Source organism: Bison bison, unplaced genomic scaffold (genome assembly GCF_000754665.1).
Source record: "Bison bison bison isolate TAMUID 2011002044 unplaced genomic scaffold, Bison_UMD1.0 scf7180017864487, whole genome shotgun sequence".
Lineage (NCBI taxonomy): Eukaryota > Metazoa > Chordata > Mammalia > Artiodactyla > Bovidae > Bison > Bison bison.
Window position 1 is genome coordinate 1,771,775 of NW_011495047.1, and position 20,922 is coordinate 1,792,696.

Sequence of the window (20,922 nt, forward strand, 5' to 3'; positions counted from 1 at the left end):
TGAAGATAAAAGTTAAATGATTTTAAGAATTATCAGGTAAAAAACATTTTCTTGTGATCTCTTGATGAAAACTCTCAAGCAATTTCCTTTCCATTAAAAATAATAATAATATTCCTTATGGGGTTATACTGTGGCGGAGACTTTCTGAAAGTAATTGATGTATGTTAACAAGAGGAGAATATTTTCATGCTAAACAATGTCAGAGGTTCACGTGTTTTTTAAATGATATTTTTCATTGATGATGACCTACATTTTTATTTGCTTACAACTTTGATAACTGTTAACAGTAGAAAGGTTAGTACTATGTGGTGCCAATTAGGTTTCTCTACACATTCAGGTTTTAATGGACTGAACTTTCATTCAATTAGCCCCTGGACTTTGCAGCCAGGAACCTCTTGTTTTCAGTGTTTTAACTAAAGGACAATAAGGCTTAAGAACAAGCTATGAAAAAAGGAAGCATCTTAAAAGCAAAAGTCTTCTCTGATCACTGTGTTTTCGTTTTCTTTATTGAACACAGACCTGAATGCTTTGAGCCTCTAAAGGTTTAGAACACAGCTACTGGCAGGTAGAAGAACGAAAAAGGCAGAAAAAGAAGAGCAGCTGTCATTATAACCACACAATCATTGGCCGCCAACACTTCGAGGGGCCTCCACGAGTTCCCTGGGCTCCTCTCCTGTCTCTGAGGGGCAGGGCTTCCTGGACAGTGCTGTTCCTATTCTCATGCTTTTCCAGGTGAGACACTACCACAGCTTTTCTTTGGAAGCCTAAGTAGCCGAGCTACCCTTTCCTATATCCATCTTGCCCTGACCCGCTATGTGCCGTCTGCTTCCTTAAACTGTTAGGCTGGGGATGTGAGGAGATTGGATAGAAGAGGTCATCTCTTATCTCTTAAACATTCTGCTGAGTCTTTTCTTTTAAAAAATTGGTCTTAGGATGGGGTGGGAATAATCACATGAAGAGGGGATAGAGTTTTCTGGAGTTTTTAAATACCACCAAGGCACTGGTAGTTAAGTGGGCTAGCGGTGACCAAGATTTTAAAATTGCTGTCAGTTCACAGGACAAAGATTCATGAATGCCCTTTTCAGTTCCCAAAGCATTTATTGATGGATTGATCGCCAAATTGGTCTATTTAGTGGAAAGAGGCACTCTTTTGTTATAGGGGATTAAGTGGAGAAAGACGGGCACTGTGGGCGCTGGTGGTGGGTTCCAGTTTGGTCATGCTTTCTGATCCCTAACTACAGAGTTGGATAAGAAAGTGCATCAGTTAGATGTGAAAAAGCATGTGCTGCCTCTCCAAAGTCCAGAAGTGCTTAAAAATTGTGATGTATATAATTTGGAACAATAAATTACGTGCACAAAAGGAGTTTATCATAACATAAATTAAAAAGTGACAACTTTATCACACAGTTACACTGCTGTTTTCCTTTTTTTTTGTCTTTTTTTTTTTGATTTTGTCCTTTTTTGTTTCATTTTTCATTTCCATTTTTGTTTTTTTTTTTATGGAGGGCTGGGGGAGGGCAGAGATTTTGTCCACTGAAGATTAATCACCCTCAATGATATATAAATTAGAAAAAATATCAGCAGCAAGACTCTCTGGAAATAGATTCTGTTTGATGTAGTTAGTCTGTCTTTTCGGTTTTGCCCTCTTTCACGGCGGCCTCTGAAGTTTTCCGCAGGGGGGCTTTCTCCGAGGTGCCATGTCCTTGGCCAGAATCTGCTGCTCCACCATTTTTGTGAGTCGTGTGTTTTTCCAAGTAGTTCAGCATTTCACTGAGGACTGTTTGGAAAGTGCTTAGGGCTGCACATATTGCTGGGGTCCCAAAGCCATGAGTGATCAAACTGGAAATGAGAAACAGTAGAAAAAGAGATGAGCAATTGGCAGTATATGGGATAACAAATCATCCCTCCCTCCCCATTTAATCTGGAACATTACATTAAAAAGCATTTATTATTCCTAAATGGTGCCAAGCATGGTGGAAGGTAGACGCAAGTCAATGCTCTGAATGATAAGAAGTTTAGGTCTATTTGTTATAATATGTCATTAATAGACTTGATTTGTTGTTGTTTAGTCACTGAGTTGTGTCCCATGCTTTTTTGACCCCCATGGACTGCAGTCCGCCAGCTTCCTTTGTCCATGGAATTTCCCAGGCAAGAACACTGGAGTGGGTTGCCATTTCCTTCTCCAGGGGGTCTTCCTGACCCAGAATTGAACCTGTACCCCCTGCACTGGTGGGTTCTTTACCACTGAGCCACCAGGGAAACCCTGATAGACTTGGTAGGCACTAATTATTAGCAATTTCAAGTGTTTGACACATGCCTTGACTCTGCGTCTCTATACCCTTAAGAAGCCAGTAAATACAACTTTCTATTGTGAGAATCATTGCTTTTAAGAATGGCACATACACTTACATAAGCAGAGATCACACAATAAGAGACCAAAAGTGGCTGAGTGTGCCTGACGGTTAGCTGTTCCTCTAACTTCATTTTTCTTTTCTTCAAAGTTATAAAGTTTTATCTGAGCATAAGGCATCCTGCTGGAGGCCACATTCCCAAGCTTCCCTTGCAGGTAAGTTGGACCCAGGACTAACCTTTCCACAACAGACCAAAAGAAGTGATGTTTGCAATTCCTATCTGCTTAAAATGAAAGGTACTGCCCTCTACTTTCTCTCAAAATAGCCATGCAGCTGTGCAGATATGAACAGAACAAGATGGCAGGAATCTACTCATCTCCTGTCTCCTATCTCTTTTCTGGGGTTTCAGCAGGTAATTAATTCACTAATAACCATAACTAACGAGTCATGTAGGGAGGGCTGTGGCAACCTCAGCATTGGTAGCCCATCCAACCGTAACAAACATCCTCTCTAGTTGAACAAACACCTAAGCGTAGATTCATTCTTCCTGCAAACAGAACCCACCCAGATTATTCACTTGTGTCTGTTGTTCCTGAAGTGACATTGTCAGGTTGCTCCCCATTACTCATATCTTATAAAATATAGAAAAACATGTTTGATGTACATCTTGCACATGTTATTATATCCATTTATCTATAAATAACATGGCTGATAAATGGTACATTTGATAAATGAAGTGGTTAACTACTTACAAGCCCTAGTTGTTATAGTTATTGTGACGTTGTACTTAGTCGCTCAGTTGTGTCCACCTCTTTGTGACCCCATGGACTGTAGCCCTCCACGCTCCTCTGTCTGTGGGGATTCTCCAGGCAAAAATACTGGAGTGGGTTGCCATGCCCTCCTCCAGAGGAACTTCCCAACCCAGGGATTGAACCCAGGTCTCCTGCATTGCAGGCGGATTCTTTACCAGCTGAGCTACCAGGGCAGCCCACTGTGACATTAGCAATTTTAAAATCAGATAGTACTATCCTTCACAATATGTTAGTTTGCTAGTTATCCTTCTTTAGGTATGTAATCTTAAGGGACAAAAATGACAAGCTCTTAAAATATTGCAAATGATGAATTTAGGATCAAGGCAGCTACTGATATGCCTCAATGGTGATAATAGTAAGATCGAGCACATGGAGTTATTGCTTATATTAATACACACAAAGGAGTCTGGAGGGTGCCAGACTATTAGGAAGTGTTTCAGCAAATGATAGAAATTGTTGGCTGTGGGATGTTCATGGTGAGGGTGAATTTTTCTGCATGTCCATTATATTTTACAGGTTGCTACTATCTTTCATGCTGGCATTTTACAAAGCCTACCCTATGCCTAAGTCATAACTAACATACATGAAAAAGAAAAAAACCAGACCTCAGTCACCCATTATTTAGAAAACAAGACTGGTTAATGCTTGGGTAACTATATACACCAAAGTTTGCCTTTTATGAGTAAGGCATCACCACTGTTGAAGCATATACATATACATATCTCACATTGCTGAACAGGAAAACTGACTTCGGCTCCATTTCTACAATGATAACAGTTAGAGGGGAATCCAAATGTTTTAGAACTTATCAGGAAGACAGAACATAAATGGAGTTGATTAAAGTGGTAGAAGAATTAATCATGGCGGCAACCGCATAAAGAACAAATGAGGCCATCTATTAATGTCTAGATGCTTGGCCCTGAGCTCAAACTATTTGGTTGACCAAAAAGTTCGTTCAGTTTTTTCCATAGGATGTTATACATGCTAACGGGATACCTCTTTTCTCATGCTTTATTCCTGTTCAGGGCTCCTTGTACCATTGAAAGTGAAAGTGAAAGTCACTTAGTCCTGTGTGGTGTCTGACCCATTGTGACCCCATGAACTGTAGCCCACCAGGCTGCTCTGTCCATGGAATTCTCCAGGCAAGAATACTGGAGTGGGTTGCCATTTCCTACTGCAGGGGATCTTCCTGACCCAGGGATCAAACCAGGGTCTTCTGCACTGCAGGCAGATTCTTTACCATTTGAGCTACCAGGGAAGCCCATTAGACGAATTTATTTTCCTCTCTATTGCCATGTCCTCTCAGTTTTGACTCCTCTTTCAGAAATTACAGAATTTAGTTCCACTTGGGTAAATATTAAGGTTAGTAGCCAATATCTGAGTTCTGACCATATGCCAGGCTGTGTTCTGAGTGCTTTCTTCTGCACCTCTGATATAATCTGGGCAACAACTCTAAGAAGTATTATTATGTCCATTTTACAGATGAAGAAACAGATACTCAGACATATTAAATAATTTGCTGGAGAAATTCTGTATTGACTCTGTGCTTATTTACATTCCTCTCAGGCTGTGGGTGTGTTTATGACTTCATTTTGAGAAATCAGTCTATTGGCTGTTTTTGCTCAACTTCTCTAACTGAGCTTTGTTCTATGGGCCGGCTCGTAGCATGAAAGATCATTCTTACTCATTTTCCTGTTTAAAGCTAGGATTCTAAAAGGCCAACTACAGGAACTTTCCTGGTAGTCCAGTGGCTAAAACTCTGCTCCCAATGCAGAGGGCCTGGGTTTGATCCCTGGTCAGGGAACTAGGTCACACATGCTACAACTAAGCGTTCACATGCCTCAACTAAAGATCCCACGTACAGCAGTGAAGCTCGAAGACCCTGCACACCACAACTAAGACCTGGTACAGCCAAATACATAGATAAAAATAAATATTAAAAAAAACTTTTTTAAGGCCAAGTACAAAGTAGATGGGTCTATATAAATGCTCTACTTCTCCATGTTGACAAGAGTGGTTGCCATAATGAAAGATTCTCAGGTTGGCATCCCTCCTTGGCTGATGGTCTTTCTTGCTTCTAAAATCTGTACCTGGTCTTTTGTAAGCTGCATTGTCCCATGTGCCCTGGGTTGAGAACTCTTTGCACAGAGTCTTCACATTGCCTTTGACCTTAGGCACTGTGTAATTTGTGGGAAGTTACAAAGAGCCTTGTAAGATGGTCTGATGAAAACATCTGCAAGTTTCTTTCCAGCTCTAAGCTGCAGTTCACTGGAATAATGCTTATGGTGCACTTCTTAAAACCAAGGACATGACAGAAGGTTATGGACATTGAAAAACCACTTAGCTCAACAGAGAAGTCTAAAACTCGGAAATATTCGATGTAAGAAAAGGAAGGATCTGAGGTGTTATCTTCAAAACAAAAAATATAATGTAAATGTTAATTTCCTTGATTTCACACTACCTGCACATCAAAAAATATGCATGGAACATTGCATAGGATAATGCTAAATACAAAGTATAGCTCTGTTCTAGCAGTGTTCAGTGAGGTTTATGAACCTAAATAATTAAAGTAATCCGATACTGTATGAGAATCACAGAACAAAGTGTAAAATCAGAGGATGATTAAAACAATTTCTGGGGACATCCATGTTTTTCTTTTGGCCCCAACCATTTTAGAAAAATAGGTATATCTCTCATTTACAGTGACACGCAAAAAGGAGAAAAGGAATAATGTAGAGTCTACAGAAAAACATGAGAAAAATGGAAAGATGAGGCTGATTTTCAGTCCTAGACAGAAAATAAAGTCATGTGTAAGGTAACACACCATAGTCAAATCTTCAAAATCTTTGATAAGGCCATTTTTTTGCCCTTAGAAAATATTTTTTAGCCATAGATTTAACGCTTAAGTTATATTTGGCATTTGCATCTATTTTATCAAATTAATACCAGAGAGCATTTCACAAGTAAATATTACCTGGGCTAAGTAGCAGCCATGATGGCTTGAAGTAGGTTATCAAAATATAAAAGTCTTTATAAATTCGTATTCATCTAAAAGTTTGCCTTCAAGTAGACAAGTGAGAAAGACAACCAACATTGTGCTAGATGTTTCTAGCACATGCCACATTTAACACATTTTGCTCAACCCTGGCAGACAATACAAAGGTTATATCAGCTTTCTTAATGTGTTTGCATTTTACTGCTCTCCTTTCCTCACTCTTTATAATCATATGTCCTATTATTTTATTTTTTAAAGGCTTATCTCTTCTCTATCCTTAAACCTATAGTGGTCATTCCCACTTGTGTTTGCTTATCCTCCCTTTTTTTTTTTTCCAGCCAATCTAAAAACCACACACCCTTCAAAGCTCCTTGGATAATACTGAAAAAAGGAGTCAGTTTGCTGGTCCCCTGATTAAGACATGTGCTTCTACCAAAGGACAGAAACTTGCCAAAGTGATGAGAAAACTTGAATTCTAAAGAGAAAGGAGTAACATTCCCCACCCCACCCCCACCCCAAAATATAAAACTAGAGCCCAGAGAACACAATGAAAAGAAAATAAGTGAGGGCAAGATCTCATCATCAAAGAGGAAGCTATATGGAGCCATATCAGTTACAGCATAAGTCATCATCCAAGTTTCAACTTTGACCATGCCTGAAAAGGCAGTCATGGAGGTCCTCCAGTGCCGGCAGGAGGGCCTGGGCTCCTGAGGCTCCGAGGGGAACAGCAGCCTCCAGGTTCTGCCCTTGCCCTCAGGCTTCTAGAGACTTCTCAAAGCTATTCCTCAACTCTGGAAGCCCTCTTTCCGCTCTGTGTACGTAAGCTGTGAACAGATACCAGCTCTCATGCGTACACGTGTGTCTACCCAATGCAGGGGAAGATGGTGCTCGTGGCTTCCTCCAGGCAGCCCTCAACCCATCACTCCCTGCAGGGCCTTGGCGTTTGCATGGCCCCTGCTTGAGGCCTGAGCCTTCCTGCTCTCAGCACCCTGGGCCGCGGGCTGCTCCCAGGCCGGGCCCTGGTCTCCCTTCTGCCTCTGGCTGGGTTGCCTGCCCTGGCCAAGTGAGTTCTGACAGTGCCTCCCCTTCCTGGGGCCTTCAGGAAAAGTATTTTTACACCTCTCTCTCTCTTTCTTTTTTATTCAACTTGTTAATAAAGAGCTTGTAGTGAGAAAAAAAATTAATATAAGATTTAGTATATTAATATAAAATCTATATTAACATAGATTTTAATGTAAGTGGCAAATAAGATGTTAAATGTATCTCCAACAATCTGTGGCTTGAATTCTTACTGTAAACTGGTAATCAAATGTTAGAGTCTAGCCTTCAAGAAAAACCAAAATAGAACCAAACCACCAGCCAACAACAACCAAAACAAACAGGACTGAGCGGGGCACTAATATTGTCAACCTGCGCTCTACTTGGCTCAGAGGTTAAAGCGTCTGCCTGGAATATGGGGACCCAGGTTCGATCCCTGGGTCAGGAAGATCCCCTGGAGAAAGAAATGGCAACCCACTCCAGTACTCTTGCCTGGAGAATCCCATGGAGGGAGGAGCCTGGTAGGCTACAGTCCATGGGGTCGCAAAGAGTGGGACACGACTGAGCGACTTCACTTTCACTTTCACACTCTACTTGACATTGTCTGATTGCCACCATTTGGGTATTTGTCACTTCCAGGAGGCAGAGTCTTGAGGGAGAGGAGGCAGGACCCCCATGTATGGAATAATTGAGTTAACAAAGACTAAAGTTTCCTTGGTTTCGTCCAGGAGTCTCTGTTACCCCAGCCTGTAGAATTTAATTTTTTTTGGTTGTGCTGGGTCTCCATTGCAGGCACACAGGCTTAGTTGCCCTGAGGTATGTGGTATTTAAGTTCCCCGACCAGGGGACCTGTGTCCCCTGCATGGAAGGTGAATTCATAATCACTGGACCACCAAGGAAGTCTAAGACCTGTAGTTTGAATTTCTGTTCCAAGAATGAGGAAGAAGAACAATACAGAGACAGGCTTAGGTGAGGGAGTACTATGTTAGCAAGTGAAGGATTAAGAGGTAATTAAGATACTTTGCTTTCTTTTCAAAGAGGTTAATCTTTAAAACTGGAAAGGGTATTAGTGGAACTGCAACTTTTTTTTTTTTTTTTTTAAGTATAGGAAACTCCTATTTAAAGATAAAACATAAGTGTTTGTTTCTGAGACATTCGAGTGGCTGAGTAATCTTTGAAAAATTATAGAAGATGGAAAAGAAGTAGTGAAATAGAATACTCCAATACACTGGCCACCTGATATGAAGAGCCAACTCATTAGAAAAGACCCTGATCCTGGGAAGGATTGAGGGCAGGAGGAGAAGGGGACGACAGAGGATGAGATGGTTGGATGGCATCACATGAGTGTGAGCAAACTTCAGAAGACAGTGAAGGACAGGGAGGCCTGGCGTGCTGCAGTCCATGGGGTTGCAGAGTCAGACACCACTGAGCGACTGAACAACAAATACCTTAATAATCAAAGCAGGGGGGAAAGAGACAGATTTTAGAAATTCTAGGTTATTAAATTACATTTAATTAGTCCCATAGTAAATTTCTTATAATGAGATATTTTAAAAAATCATGTATACCTAGTTTGAATTTACATACAGTAATACTAATCCTTTTTAGGGATGTAGTTTGTTGAATTTCGACAAACTTACAAAGTTGTGTCATGACTACCATTACCCAAAACATTTTCTTGTAATTCGTTTTGGTCAATGACACTTTCTTCATCCCAAGATCCTGGGAATCAGTGTTCTAATTTCTGTCTATATAGTTTTTACTTTTCCCCTGAATGTCATATAAATTGGATCATGAAGTCTACAGGCTTTTATCACTGGCTCTTTTCCCTTTGCCTAATAATTTTGGGATTCACCCAGATTGTGGTGTTTATCAATAGACGATTTCTTTTTACTGCTGGTAGGTTTTCCATTAAATGGAATTATTGCAATTTGTTCATGTAATGAATACATCTAAGGGGCTAATATTTTTTTTTAAATATAAGTGATCACTACAGTGCTGCATGGGTTCAGTAATAATAATTGAGTTAACAAAAGCTAAACGTTCCTCAGTTTCCAGTGGAATGCCGCAAGACTCTCATTAATCCTACTCTGCTCCACATCTTAATTGACAATGTGATTGACAGCATCATGGATTTGTAACTTAATGGCTGGCATTAGAATAGAGAGGAAAATTGCTGCATTGGATAACAGAACCAAAGTTCTGAAATACCTTTATGTGGTAAAAAGCTTAGTTGGTGGGCTAAATCAATGATGTGAAATTTAGGAGAGATTAAGGAAAACATCCCCTTGCAGTATATTGAGAAAAGGAGACAGCTGACTCGAGCAATTTTCAGGGAAAAGGCTCACCAAACAGTAAGTCAAACCAAAAAATGAGGGTCAAAATGTGAAGTTTGGATGCTCGCTAGTCAGGCTTATAACTACATTCACCTTGAACTATTTTCTAAGTAGATTCCAGCTCATTGATTTAATTTTCCCATGACTAATTTCACACTGAGGAGCAGACAGGTTTTGACAACTACCTACTGAGAAAACCCAGACTGTTGTAGTTTACAGCACCCAATGTTCCAGAAAATGTAACTCATATTTAACAGTCATCTTCTTAATTTTACTCATGGTTTTAAAAACCCCTATTTTGCTAGACCTCTTAATTGACATTCTCTACAGCATCTTTCTCGGAGAAGGCAATGGCACCCCACTCCAGTACTCTTGCCTCGGAAATCCCATGGACGGAGGAGCCTAGTAGGCTACAGTCCATGGGGCCACTAAGAGTCAGACACAACTGAGTGACTTCACTTTCACTTTCCATTTTCATGCATTGGAGAAGGAAATGGCAACCCACTCCAGTGTTCTTGCCTGGAGAATCCCAGGGAGTGGGGAGCCTGGTGGGCTTCCATCTATGGGGTCGCACAGAGTCAGACACAACTGACTCGACTTAGCAGCAGCAGCAGCAGCAGAGCATCTTTCTGCCACATAAACCATCTTCTAATTGGCTCAGTTTAGGAAATTAAGTAACAGTTTGCTGGATCCAGAGGTGAAACCCTACTTTTGACATTGCCCCTAGTGTTAAAGTATGTTCGTTCACATCTCAGCAATGGGACAGACACCAAATGGTAAAACCACCTTTTCTAGGGAGACTCTGCGTTAGTGAATGCACACATGTACACATAATTGACTTATACTATTTTTATTGACCTGAACACATACTACAGAGATAGATTTTAACTTTTTAAAGGAAAATATATTGCAACAGTTCAAATTGTACTCTCTGTTAGTGAGATTAAAAATGAAAAAATTGAGGAACTCCCTGGTGGTTCAGTGGCTAAGACTTCGAGTTCCCAATGCAGGGGGTCTGGATTCGATCCCTGGTCAAGGAACTAGATTCCACATGTCTCAACTAAGACTTTGCATGCTGCAACTAAGACCCAGCACAGCCAAATAAAGAAATAAATATTTTTTAAAAAAAGAAGAAATTGAGGAAAAATGAAAGCGGTCATAGAGGATAGTAGAGAAGAGATTGTTGCTTGAAAAAGAATAAATTGTTATTCTTTATTCATTCTCCCTGTGCAATTTTCTAAGAAGACGTTATTAACAACCCATCTTTAACTCCAGCAGTACTTATGTTTATAAACTACTTGACATTAATCATGAGGAATTATCAGGAGACTTCTATATAATAGAAATTTCACAAACTCCCTGTGATCTCTGGCTAAATGAATATTTTTTGCTTGTGGCTACATCCTTACGTATTTATCTTTAAAATCTCCAAAGCTTCAGTGCTTACTTGGAATATAGGTTAATATAGAATCTGAATAACATCTACCAGAGGAACAAGTAAATATAGTTTACATTTCAACAGCCTTGCTGTCCGCTAGAGACATGTTACAAAGCTTTTTCCATATTGCCCTAATTGTCCTTCAGAAATGCTTTATCATTACTTTAATTGATTTGTCTAAACTAATTTAAATTAAGCTACTAAGGTAATTTTCTAAAGCATGGTCTAAAGCAAATTTCTATGGAATCTTCCCCTGAATTCTTCCTATCTTGGCAAGAGTTGGGCCTGGCACACCAAAAGATGGATCAACACCACTAATATTAGAGAAATGCAAATCAAAACAACAATGAGACATTACCTCACACTTTTCAGAATTGCTATCAACAAAAGTATCAACAAATTGCTATCATTTGCAAGTAACAAATGTTGGTAACGATGTGGAGAAAAGGAAAACCTTATACACTGTTGATAGGAACATAGCTTGGTAGAAAACAGTATGGAGGTTTCTCAAAAAACTAAAAATAGAGCTATGATATGATATCCAGCAATTCCATTCTTGGGTATATATCCAGAAAAAAATGAAAGCACTAATACAAAAAGATACATGTATGCCAGTGTTCACAGCATCATTATTTACAATTGCCAACATATGGAAGCAACCCAACTGTCCATCAACAGATGAATTTGCAAAGATGTGATATAGCCACTGCAGGAAAAACTAAGGTCTGCCATTTTAAGCAATGTGAATGAACCCAGTGAATATCATGCTTAGTGAAATAAGTCACAAAAAGACAAAGACAAATACTGTATGAAATCACTTATATGTGGAGTCTAAAAAATAACACAGATAAATGACTATAACAATACAAAACAGACTCACAGATACAGAAAACAAACTAGTACTTACCAGAGGGCAGAAGGAAGGGGAGAGGGGCAAGTTAGGGTTAGAGGATTAAGAGATCCAGTTATTATGTATAATAGATAAGCAATAAGGATACACTGTATAGCACAGGGAATTATATAGTCATTATCTTATAATAACATTTTAAAAAGTCTAAACATACTGAATCACTGTGCTATATACTATATACTGATATATACTGAAACTAACATAGTACTGTAAGTCAACTGTACTTGAATTTTAAAAAAAGTTGGGCCTGAGGTCCAACATATCCTTTCTACCTACTAAGTAAACATTCTCTAATGGCAGAAAGTGAAGAGGAACTAAAGAGCTTCTTGATGAAAGTAAAAGAGGAGAGTGAAAAAGCTGGCTTAAAACTCAACATTAAAAAACTAAATCATGGCATTTGGTCCCATCACTTCATAGCAAATAGAAGGGGGAAAAGTGGAAGCAGTGAGAGATTTTATTTTCTTGGGCTCCAAGATCACTATGCACAGTGACTGCAGCTATGAAATTAAAAGATGCTTGGAAGGAAAGGACATTTGTTACTTACTTTCCTTGGAAGGAAAGTTATGACAAACCTAGACAGCATATTAAAAAGCAGAGACATCATTTTGCTGACAAAGGTCCATATAGTCAAAGCTATAGTTCTTCCAGTAATTGTGTACAATGTGATAGCTGGACCATAAAGAAGGCTGAGCGCTGAAGAATTGATGCTTTCAAACTGTGGTGCTGGGGAAAACTCTTGAGAGTCCCTTGGAAGGCAAGGAGATCAAAGCTGTCAGTCCTAAAGGAACTCAACCCTGAATATTCATTGGAAGGACTGATGCTGTAGCTGTAGCTCTAGTACTGTGGCCACCTGATGTGGAGAGCCGACCCACTGGAAAGGACCCTGACACTGGGAAAGATTGAAGGCAAAGGGAGAAGGGAGTGGCAGAGGATGAGATGGTTAAATAGCATCATCGACTCAATGGACATGAATTTAAGCAAACTCTGCAAGATAGTGAAGGATAGAGGAGCCTGGGGTGCTACAGTCCATTGGGTCACAAAGAGTCAGACAATACTCAACAACTGAACAATAACAACAACGAGCAAACACTAATTCAACAGGATTAGAAGGAAAATGAAAGTCTCATTACTATGTGCCACTGAAGACTGCCTCACTCAGTTGTGTCCAACAACCAAGGACAGATTTTTTTGGCTTTCTTTTGGGAAACAAAAAGCTGGGCGTAGTAGATACTATTATGCTGCAAACTAGAAGACTGAAATTCAAGGGAAATATCCTGGGACTTCCCTGGTGGCCCAGGGGTTAGGGCTCTGTGCTTCTCCTGCAGGGGGCATAGGTTTGATCCCTGGTCGGGGAACTAAGATCCCATAAACCACACGGCCAAACAAAAGACAAAAAGACAAAAAGAAAGAAAGAAAATTATCATTTAGATAATTACAGCAAAACCTGATTTTATTTTATCAAATTTTAACTTTCTATCTGGAAAAGTTTTGGTGTCTGTAAAGGTTGAACTAGTTTGGGCTGCTCCTATTATTTTGTTATGTTGCATCACGCCAGTGTGTGCTTGCTCTCATGCATCTTTGATGTCCTGCATAGCATACGGATGCCACTGTCACCAACCTCAGTTCTGCTTTCTGGCCTCCGGGAGGCATGCAGGTAGCAAGATTTAAAGGGAAGATAAGTCTTCTTTTCCTTCTCTCCTGGATTATTCAGTGACTGCAGGTTTGGGTCCAACTGTAGCCTGAGGCTCAGTCTGTACTCCTCACTACAGTTTTAGGTGGCAGCTGGAAAAATGCCTCCTTCCACTCGTGAGAAAAGCCATGAGGGCAGGAGGCTGGGAAATAGCCACTGGAGAACACCAGCAAAGGATTGTGGGGCTTCTCTGCAAAACCTTAGTTCTTTTCAGAACCATGAGGGGAAGATGCTTCATGTCTCCTGAATATAGGTCATGGAGAGAGACCTCAGCCTGAGAAAAACAGCTGGGGCCTTTGCACCCAGAGCTGCTTGATGACATCTATCCTTTGTAGCCTAACCGGCAGAGGAAGCAGAGAAAAAGGAAACTGGCTGATTGTGCTTATTGTCTACATAAATTATATTATCCCATAGGCCCAAGGGCTTTTAAAATGGAGGTTGATTGAGGTGCATAATTAAGGTGTATGATTCTCTGGTAGTGAGGAATCCTTATAGTCCACTCATTAGCAAGGCCTGTCAGCATTCAGAAAAGGTTCTGTGGTTCCTTTGGGTGCTGGTTCTCAACCCTGGATACATGCAAAAATCACCCAGGGACATTATTTAAAAAATGCCAGTGGTCTGGATGGGAGGGGAATTTAGGGGGAAAATGGATACATGTATAGTATGTTCATTGCTGTTCACCTGAAACTATCACAACACTAGTCTCCTATATGCTGAACCTAAAACTCCCCAAAAACGTTATCAAATGACCTGCAATAGATGTTTGAATGTTCGAATCTCTTGCAGCATTTGGTTTGGGGCCATGCATGTTGGGAAGTGGTGCTTCCCTGGTGGCTTAGTCAGTAAAGAGTCTGCCTGCAGTGAAGGAGACCTGGTTCGATCCTTGGGTCAGGAAGGTCCCTTGGAGGAGGAAATGGCAACCCACTCTAGTGTGATTGCTTGGGATTCTCATGGACAGAGGAGCCCGGCAGGGGTCACAGGAGTTGGACATGACTGAGTGACTAAATCACTGCCACCTTATGAAGTATAATAAATGTTGGCAACTGATTTACACTTTAATTTCCTGCTTAACATTAAATGAAGGTAAGTAATTTAATGTAGATTCACACAAGAAAGGCATCGTGGTTTCACTTGTCTGCTAAGGAAAACAGTTGTCTGTTTTATTTTTTAGTCTATATTTCTTTCTATTGAAAGTTTTCCTTCAAGGGAAATGGGTTTTTTTCTCTTATGTAAATACAGACTATACTTTTTAACTTAAATAGTGAATAAGACTTGACCACTTACACGTTATGTTTTTCTTTGCAGTTGTGAATGTAAGTACATTTTTTGAGTTTAAGTTTTAAAGTTTAATTTCAACCTTATAAAAAGGAGTTTAAGTTGGCAAAGCATACAATTTTTTTTCCTTCACAATTCAGGCCTATTATTTCCGATATTCTTAAATAAAATGGTCTTTGAAGTCGCCTTGAACTGGCAAAACATCCTCAAGGAGGCCTAATGATTCTATTTCTTAAATACAAGCCTAGTCATGTAATTTATTTTATGATGTTTTTCTTTGGGGATTGGAGGTTGGAGATTTAATTGAAATTTAAATTGAAATTACTTCTCTTCTGCCAATAACAATGCTTTCACAAGATTAATAAAATAGCCCCTCCTGATTACCTTCCTCACCATTTTTCTATCCCGAGAAAATTTAAAAAATAAAAGCAAACAACAAAAACAGTATACATCTTAGGCTCCTTGGAGAGGAAGACTAAACATGCTCACATTTAGTAGAGACACATATCCTATCTTCCACGTGTCGCCAAGCCAGAGCACTCAGAAAACACTAGTCAAGTTGACTGGAGTGCATGTTATGTGTGGAACACAAAGAAAAGGAAGATGAATAGTCCAGAAAGAGAAAACTCAGAAAGACATGAGAGCTGCCTTTAGAAACTGGAAGGGAAACAGGATTAAACTGACTCTGTAGGGCCCCCAAGGAGTGGAATGTTAGGAAGACAGATGTTGCCTCAGTGGAAGGAAGGCATTTCTAATAGAGCTGTCAGAGCTAGAAGGGATGCCGAGGCAAGAAAAGAGCCGCCTATCATGGGAAGGTGTTCAGCCTGGAATGGGTGACAACTTGACAGGGATGTTGGAGGGACGATCCAAATGTTGAAGGAGAGTGGGCAACTTGAGGGGCCTTCCAACACTGAGAATCAATGATGAAAATTTAATCACCAGCAAACACAGATATCTAGGAAGCCTAGGCATTTCTTATTTCCAAGTGTTACGGAATTTGTAGGAGAGTCTATTTCTAAGAAGATGTGATGTCAGTACACTTTATGACTCAAACAGAAGAATTTAAGTACATTGATCATTTCACTTCCCCAGCCCATGGTTCAATTAAAATACTATGGCCCTGGGAAGGAAACAAGGGAGAATGCATACAAGACCTAACAGAGTTAGTATCATAATCTGCATTTAGTAAAATATTTATTGGGCACATACTAGTGCTAGGAGCTTCCCCAGTGGCTCAAGCAGTAAAGAATTTGCCTGCAATGCAGGAGACACGGGTTCAATCCCTGAGTCGGGAAGATCCCCTAGAGAAAGAAATGGCAACCCACTCCAGTATTCTTGCCTGGAGAATCCCATGGACAGAGGAGCCTGGCGGGCTACAGTCCATAGGGTCGTAAAAGATTTGGACACAACAGAGCATGCACACACAGTCATTCATTTACCAGTGCTAAGTACTGTGGATCTAAAGAGGAAATCCTTCAAGTACCTGCTGTATAGCACAGGGAACTATTCTCAATATTTTGTAATAACTTATAAGGGAAAAGAATCTGAAAAAGGACATATATGTATGTATAACTGAATCACTGTGCTGTACTCCTGAAACTAACATGATTGTAACTCAACTGCACTTCAACTATAAAAGTATTTACAGTAAAAAAAAAAAAGAAGACATCCTTTCCGAATTATCCCCGGTAACTACCTGCACTCTGCTTAACCCTCTATTATAAGCTCCCTCTCTCTTGTATTTTAAATCTTTGTATGTAATTGTCTTCCATATTAGAAGTTCTTAAAGATGGGACAATTCTTTAGCCGTCTTTGTACCACCTGCCATTAGCATGGAAAAATACAAGAAAAAATAAAATAGACTCCCAAGGTGGGTGTTGAGAAAGAAAACGTCCTTATTTTTCTGATAGGCTGTTTTCTCTAAACTAAGTATTAGAAAGGGCTTTCCTGGTGGCTCAGTCAGTAAAGAGTCTGCCAGCAATGTGGGAGACCCAGGTTCGATCCCTGGGTCGGGAAGATCCCCTGGAGAAGGAAATGGCAAACCCACTCCAGTATTCTTCCCTGGAGAATCCCATTAGAAACAGTCTAACTTCCTCCCTTTATGTTTGCTGCGCTTTCACTTGACCTCAGATTCAAGGATATTATGAGAACATAAGAACAAAGAAGGGTAAAGTTATTAATTTCTTGAGCTCTCCAAGAAGGGAATCCCTATCATTTCAGAAAATCAGAGTTTTGATTTCTGTCTGAATGGTGTCTGTAGGGGTGTCTGTAGATTTTTATCAACTGTCTTCCCCTTTCCCGTAGGTGTTGTGGTGTCTGCTATGTTCTCTAAAGCAATATACACTTTGGATGGCACTCAGTAAACTACAAATAACGAATAAACCTGCCTCCTGTCATTTTGATAGAAACAAGCAGCATCCCAGGCTGTGAGTCAATCAGCAGAAGGGTCACTGCTCTGCCCACAGTTTCCCAGAGCACTCTGATATGTCAGCTACCACAGAAAACTGGAAGTAGTTATTTGGGCTTCACAAGGCCAGTTCATTTCCTAGCTCTACCTGGGCATATTCAATCTGTTGAAAGTAAGCCAGAGTTCTCCAGATATCAAAGCAGCCACCCTGGAAAGTGTAATTCAAGAAGTTCGAATTGGGAAGGAGATTTTGATCAAATAAAACAGTGTAGCACAACTTGATGCTACCAGAGTTGTCTCTATGCCTGTCTAATTACACTGTCTCCTTACTTCTTTCCCAGCCGGCACTCAGCAAAAACAGTGGAAATCAGTCTCTCCCAATGGACTGCTTTCAATGTCAGATGTAATATACTTTCTTTCTAAGTCATTTTTCTCTTGAGCTGATGCTTCTGTCAAAATTAAAGTTACTACTACCAGGAAATTATGAAATAGATACCCTCCACACTAACACATTGCTACCCAGATTATCAGTAAGATAATAGATGTAGAATTCATTTAATTCACTAGTGTACAAGATAGAACTTTACATAATTCTCAGTCACTTTAAAAATGAATTAGAATTATTTTTTCTTTTAAGGGAAAAAAAGCTAATAGCCTAGGAATATCCTAGGACTGTGGCTCTTTCAAGCTGTCTAACTATGAAAATCAACTTCAGATTTTGCAAATTATACAGATGCCTGACTCCAATCTGAGACCTGACCTATTAAATCAGATCTTTAAGAATGTACATCAGGTTTCAAGATTTTTAAAAAGCTTCAAGAGAAATTCCACTATGAAGCCACATTTAAGAGCTACATTTTTAAAGTGTAGAGTCTTTTTCCAAGGTCAGGCAACAAGCTGGACTTTACAGTCCTATTAAGATATTTTATTGAGGCTATTTTTAATAAATGCATAGTAAAAACCAAAAAATACACATTTAAATTCAGTTTACAGCAGGAAACTTAAGTTTGGATTTTAATTGGAAATGTCAATCATGTTTAAACCCTTTGTTTAAAAGAAAATTCTTTAACACATGCAAAAAAGTGAAGTTGGACACATACTGTATACAAAAATTAATTCAAAATGGATCAAAGACCTAAACATAAGGCCTAAAACTATAAAACTCTTAGAAGAAAACCTACTAGGGGGAAAGCTTCATGACACTGCAAATGGCAAGGATTCCCTGGAAATGACACCAAAATCACAGGCAATGAAAGTAAAAATAGGCAAATTGAACTACATCAAAAACTTCTGTACATCAAAGAATACCACAGAATAAAGAGGCAACCTATAGAGTGGGAGAAAATACAAATCATATGTCTAATACGGGGTTTCTATACAGATTCATAAAGAACGACAACTGAACAACAAAAAGCAATCATGTTTACAAATGGCAAAGGATGTAAATAAATATCTTTCCAAAGATATCACAGAAATAGCCAACAAGCATATTAAAAGATGATTAACATCATAATCATTAAGGAAATACAAATCGAAACTTCAATGAAATATCACTTCACACTCACTAGGGTAACTACCACCCACCCCCCAAATCAAACCACGATGGTGAATAACAAGTGGGGGCCCTGTGCACTCTGGGTGGGAATGTAAAACGGTACACCCACATTAGAAAACAATATGACATTTTCTCAAAAATTAAAAATAGAAAACCACATGACATAGTGACTTTACTACTGGACATATATATAAAAAAAATTGAAAGCAGGCTCTCAAGGACATATTTGCACATGTATGTTCAGAGTAGCACTATTCACAATAGCCAATAAGTGGAAGAAACCCAAGTATCCACTAATGGATGAATGGATAAACAAAATGTGGTTTATGCATACAGAAGAATACCACTTAGTCTTAAAGGGAAGGAAATTTAACATGTGCTACAACATACATGAACCTTGAGGATATTATGCAAAGTGGAATAAGCCAGTCACAAAAAGACAAATACTTATCAATTTACTTATACAAAGTATTTAGTCAAATTCATAGAGACAGAAAGTAGAATGGTGGTTGTCAGGGGTTGGGAGGAAGGGGAAATTTGTTGTTTAATGATTATAGGGTTTCAGATTTGCAAAATGAAAAAGTCTTGGAGATTGTTTGCCTAAAAATGTGACTATACTGAATACTACTGTATTAGAAATCATTAAGATGGTAAATTTTGTGTTGCGTGTTTTTTTTTTTTTAACCACATTTTTTAAAATGATATAATTTAGGAAATTTGCTATAGGGTAAATTTTGGTTAAGTGATATCTAGTGTCATACTATCTGCCATTATGAAATCCAGAAGATTTCATCTAAATAAATAATCTGGGATGTAGTTAAAGCAAAATAAATGAAAAAATCTGACAAACATTAAAAACGTATAGTAAATGAGAGTTAAAACTTTCTGATGGCAAACTCCTCAGCATATAAATAACAACACCAAAATTTTATACTTGATACTTCTATAAGTAGATATACCAGGTAATGTTGAATGTTTTAAGACATGGTTATACATTTCAAATTGCTGTGATTGAGAATCTGCAGCCATACATCCTCTCGAGAGTTTTACACCCAAAATGTAATCTCTCCCTTTTTTCTTTAAACTGAGAATAAGGAGGGGGTAATTTACCATACATTTAGCTCTTCTTCGGGAGCTAACATCAGATTAGTTTCTCTGGGTAATTCTAGACTAGATTGTTATCATATTCTGCATGGGTAGGAACCAAATAGCATATAAAACACACTAGAAAACATTCAGCCCAAGTGTAGCAATGAACATTTTCTCTAAAGAGTCCTGAGACATTAAGCTGCCAGTGACTAAAAATTATTAACAAATCAGCGGATTGTGCCTATGCTAAACAAACAAATGGTTGCTGATAGTCAATTTACACATTGATATGTAGTCTGTTTTGAGCCTGGTAAAGGACAGACCACTGTCCAAAAAAGCTGCAACATCTGTGATTGGAAATGACCTAGTACACATGACAGAGAGCCCCAGTTCTCTGTATTTGAATTCCTTCTTAGAGTAAATTCGTAACTCAACAAACTTCCTTAAATCCAGAATTAAACTTGTATAAAAATTATTAAGTTTTCAATTGAACTTCTGTTGAAATTATCTTTTTAGTATGTACATAAATAAAAATATGGAAAATATTTGTACAGATATGATAGTAGAAACCTTTAAACTTGGATCAGTGGTGCAGTAAACAGTGTATTATTTATCAAATGCTTACTCTATGCTCATTTTCTCACTTTAGCCCACTGCCACTATATAATGGCAGGGTTCTTATTCCATCTAAAGCTAGAGAAAGATAAGCTTGAGAAGAATACATACATTGCCCTAGATAACCCAGATCAAATGTACTAGGGGTCTGGATTTGAAGACAAGTTCTCTTGACTCCCAAACCTTTTGCTCTTACCTCTGGGCACTATACTTTCTCCAATTTTAGCACATTCACCTTCACTAATCCAATTGAATGGTAGGAGAAAAGTCTTGGGAACATATACTATATTTGATTCATTTTTAGAAGATAAATTCTAAGTTTAGTTTTCAGAGATGTGTCTGTTACATCTTGAGGAGCATTGTGATGCATGAAAAATATATTCTTTTTTGACAATCTCTAAATTGCTATGG

The 20,922-nt window shown here is 39.0% G+C and overlaps 1 protein-coding gene across 1 annotated transcript in view; it reads right to left on the reverse strand.

The window, feature by feature from the left end:
• Window positions 1-1,446: 1,446 nt before the first annotated feature.
• The window catches only part of TFAP2D (transcription factor AP-2 delta (activating enhancer binding protein 2 delta)), a 59,939-nt gene continuing 40,463 nt past the window's right edge, over window positions 1,447-20,922 (reverse strand). The window contains exon 8 of the mRNA XM_010863029.1: window positions 1,447-1,839. Coding sequence (XP_010861331.1) covers window positions 1,620-1,839 — 220 coding nt within the window. The 3' untranslated portion in view covers window positions 1,447-1,619. The remainder of the gene's footprint in view (window positions 1,840-20,922) is intronic.